This window comes from Octopus bimaculoides, chromosome 19 (assembly GCF_046866305.1).
Source record: "Octopus bimaculoides isolate indiv1 chromosome 19, ASM4686630v1, whole genome shotgun sequence".
In the NCBI taxonomy this organism is placed as follows: domain Eukaryota; kingdom Metazoa; phylum Mollusca; class Cephalopoda; order Octopoda; family Octopodidae; genus Octopus; species Octopus bimaculoides.
In genome coordinates, this window is record NC_142946.1 from 9593134 (window position 1) to 9598133 (window position 5000).

The window sequence follows — 5000 nt, forward strand, 5'->3', positions numbered from 1 at the left end:
ATATACGTTCTACATATGCATATGTACGTGCACATAAATACATATACACTCATATACATGCATACATATGAGTACGCATATACTAAGTATATACATGCCTATATACATACATATATATATATATATGTGTATATATATATATATATATATATATATATATATAAATTTGTTTATAGATACATATATATACATGTATATATGTATGTATATATACATATACATATATATACTTGTATATATGTGTGTATATATATATATATATATTTGTTTATAGATACATATATATACATGTATATATGTATGTATATATACATATACATATATATACTTGTATATATATTTGTATATATATATATACATATATATATATATATATATATATATATATATATATATATATATATATATATATACATATACATATATACATATATATATATATACATATATATATGTATATGTATACATATATATATATATATAAATATATATATATATATATATATATATATATATATATATATATATATATATATATATATATATATATATATATATATATATATATATATATATATATATATATATATATATATATATATATATATACATGTGTGTGTATATGTGTGTGCTTGTGTGTGTAATTTCGCAGCAAAAGTTTTATTTTTAACATTAATCTATTAAATTTCCACAATTTTTAAGTTACTCTACGACTTTTTGCTGGTTTTATCTGGCAACACTCAATTCCATTACTACCGAACCTTTTGAAATACCGTATATATCATGATATCATAAAAATCTACACACAATGACTGTATCTGTTATCTGCATATAAATATGATTTAAGCATGAAATATTCCTCATATAACTGAATCATTTCTATTCTTTCTATATCTTTCAGACAAACATGGAGAAATCGCGGTTAATCTTTTGCAACTATTTTTCAGGTAAGCATAATTTTTTTTTTAAAGTTCTCATTCGCTTTCATATAATTGTAATATTGAGTGTTGTTTTATTATAATGTTTTTTAATATATTTTCTTCATTTTTTTGTTATATTCGAATATGATTTTTTTTTCTTTTTTCTCTTTGGATTTTAAAGATGTCTCTAATCTGAAAGTATTTCATATTTATCACTCAGCGTTGTGAAAAGAAGTGTAATTCTGATATTTTATATCGTACAGATGATACGAAATTAAGAAGTTGTAATTCTCTCTATTCTTTGCAGACACACACACACAATCACACACACACTCCTCCCACACCATACCCGTATATTTATGCGTGATTGTGTAGGAAATATGACTATATACAGATTTGCAGGCATATATATATATATATATATATATATATATATATATATATATATATGCACACACACAGATATATATACATATATACATATATATATGTGTGTGTGCGTATACCATTATAGTTATCTGCCTTACTTTTTCTCTTTCCCCCCTCTCTCTAGCTATTTGCCTGTTCATCTTTCTGTCTGGCTATCAATCTATCTATCGTGCGATCGCAATACCTGTATACTTATCATTGCCTAAGTATGAATCAATCTGTATATATATATATATATATATATATATATATATATATATATATATATATATATATATATATATATATATATATATATACATATATATATATGTATATATATATATATATATATATATATATATATATATATATATATATATATATATATATATATATATATACATATATATATATGTATATATATATATATATATATATATATATATATATATATATATATATATATATATATATATACATATATATATATGTTTGGAGCGAGAAAGAGATAGAGAGAGCGAGAGAGTGAGAGAGAGAGAGGGTGGGAGAGATATAAATATCTATGTATATATGTATACATAAACAAAAATATAAGTTACTGTCTAAAGTATTCTTGTTTAAGAATAATAAAAGTTGGTGCTCTACAAAAGTATAGCGTCCCCTTATATTAATGTAAAATTGTTTTTATTGTAAAGCAAACATGCTACCCCCCCCCCCCACACACACACAGACGCACCGAGAAACACACAAACCAAAACACACACAGAGAAACACATACGCAATCATACACACACACACGCGTAACATAAAATATACGTTCGTACCTATATACTTATGACTTTACTATTAGAAGTGAAAAAAAGAAAACTAGAACTCATTGTATAACACCTGAGCTGTTATAATCACTCAAGTGCCATGGAATGATAGGTGCTTAAGTCATTCTTGTTCGTCCGTCTGCTTATGTATATATGTATATATATATATATATATATATATATATATATATATATATATATATGTGTGTGTGTATACATATATAGACGTACGTATGTGTTTATAAAAATATGTACGTGGTCTATGTATATATATATATATATATATATGTATATATATATATATTTATATATATATATATATGTATATATATATATATATATATATATATATATATATATATATATATATATATATATATATATATATATAAAGTTAATAAAAAAGGAAGAAAAAACAACTCGAGCACGTGATACATGCAAAGTATTAATAAAAGGCTCAAGAGAAAAGGAAGACGGAGGGAAAAAAATCGCCAACAATCCACATGGAATTATATTTGGGAAATATAAATATATACAAGTGTGTGTGTGTGTGTCTGTAACGTATGTATAGGTGTGGCTGTGTACTTCTACATTTGTTCGTTTGTGTAGTCACGTGGCCAACTGGTTTATGTAATGGACTCACTATCATAAACTCATGAGTTCGATTTCTCTTACGGGTGGCCTATTGCGTCATAGAGCGACGCACATGAATTTGCATTGCTACAATCTCCCCATCTGAAAATACCAGCTGACGTATATTTATTGATCAGGTAATCTAGCATAGTAAGTCGAGCGAGTGTCTATGTTTAGGACCACGTAGATAACCAAAGCAGTTAAAATAATCATGAAACAACATATCAGGTGACACTCATTCCTCAACATTTGTCTCAATTACTTTTGGAAACAGTGAAGAATTTAGTAAAATAAATTCGTCATTAAATCGGCCATATCCGGCCAAAATATTCTACAAGCTTTATGTTGGAATCAACCAGATCTAGCCTCTCATACGAAACGTATAATAATATCATTCTAAAAATTAACAGTAGGCGTAGGAGTGGCTGTGTGGTAAGTAGCTTTCTTACCAACCACATTGTTCCGGGTTAAGACCCACTTCGTGGCACCTTTGGCAAGCGTCTTCTACTATAGCCTCGGGCCGACCAAAGCCTTGTGAGTGGATTTGGTAGACGGAAACTGAAAGAAGCCCGTCGTATATATGTATATATATGTATGTGCAAGTGTGTGTGTGTGTGTATATTTGTATGCCTGTGTTTGTCCCCCCAACATCGCTTGACAACTGATGGTGGTGTGTTTACGTCCCCGTAACCCAGCGGATCGGCAAACATACCGATAGAATAAGTACTAGGCTTACAAAGAATAAGTCCTGGGGTCGATTTGATCGACTAAAGGTGGTGCTCCAGCATGGCCACAGTCAAATGATTGAAACAAGTAAAAGAGTAAAAGAGTACTCCAATCAAAATCTCCAAGCTACAGAATAATCCACGATTAATTCAAAACAATGTCAATAAATAAGCATTACTTTTGACAAGATAGTGTGAAAGAGATTAAGCTTGCGTTTTGCAGTATTCTGTTTGTCTTTATGTTCTTAGTTCAAATTACACCGATGTCGACTTTCATCCTTTCGGGTTCGATAAAATCAGTACCAGTTGATCACTGAGGTCAATGTGAACGACTTCCCCCTTCTCCTCGGAAACTGCCGGCCCCTTGACAATTATTAAGCTTGTGTTTGAAACATAAATTTGCTTGAAATCCTTATGGAAAGTTTTAATGTACATCGCTTTCTAACGGTAAATTTGTATCAGAGAGATACGAGCGCTCTCAAGCGGGTTTGTACGAAAAGAGTTTATGAACGTGAAAATGTTCGGCGCATAGCTAATATGCTTTCCTTTATGCTTCCTCTATGTTGCTTTGATGATATTTTGAAATGTATTGATAGGGTGAATTAATATCTTCAGAAGAGATAATTAATTATGGGATAATTCAAAGAGATGGTACACATGGAAGTTTCCCTTCAAACACATCATAAATGAATCAGTGTAGAATCTAATAATTCCAGAAACGTACTATGGACGTTCTGCGGATTCGGGTTGTAATATTAAATGTAATTTTGGGTGTGTTATCTGGGAACTGAAAATTACATATTTTTAAAGCATATTTATATGCAAGATAAAACAAGTATCTCTTTCGTTTGCGAACACCATAGCACGAAATTATATTTTAGACAATATATTTGCCTTCAAGATGGTATAAATTTTGCGTCTTGCGTGTCAGTAATATAAAAAATGGGTCGTTCTAACATAAATCCACGTTGCAAGACCATTGAACGTGTACCTAATGTAAAATATCGATATATATATATATATATATTCATATATATATCATTCGCTATGATAGATCCCTAGCCACTAAACCGTTTTCTATTTTCTCTCTCTGTTTATTTCTGTGTTCCTTTTGTCGAAGAGCGTAGGCTCGAAACGCAAAAGACTTCCTAACTTCCAGAGCGTTAAACTAATACATCTGTTTGTTGTTTACACACCCGTCTTCGTCTTTTGCAAATTCTCACTACATGTATATGTATATGTATATATATATATATATATGTTTGTTTGTGTGTGTATGTGTGCGTGTGTGTGTGTATATACACATGCATATATTTATATATTCACATACAACTGCACACAGATGTTTTAAATTCGTTTTATAAACCACTTAATTCGATTCCATGGCCTGGAATTAACACACTAAGATAATCACACCTGATTACAAATGAATACATTTTGAGCATAATCTTAGTCCAAATTTAATCAATAACACATTCTCCATAACCCGTCACAAG

At 29.0% G+C, this 5000-nt stretch overlaps 1 protein-coding gene across 9 annotated transcripts in view; it reads left to right on the forward strand.

Annotated features, from left to right (window-relative positions):
- LOC149131760 (uncharacterized) overlaps positions 1 to 5000 on the forward strand; it is a 1392655-nt gene that overhangs the window by 618751 nt on the left and 768904 nt on the right. For all 9 annotated transcript variants that reach the window (XR_016245177.1, XR_016245172.1, XR_016245176.1 and 6 more), the window contains exon 4: positions 902 to 947. Coding sequence is in view for 2 of the 9 variants with exons in the window: in XM_089366577.1 (XP_089222703.1) it covers positions 902 to 947 (46 nt within the window). In the remaining 7 variants the exon portion in view is untranslated. The remainder of the gene's footprint in view (positions 1 to 901; positions 948 to 5000) is intronic.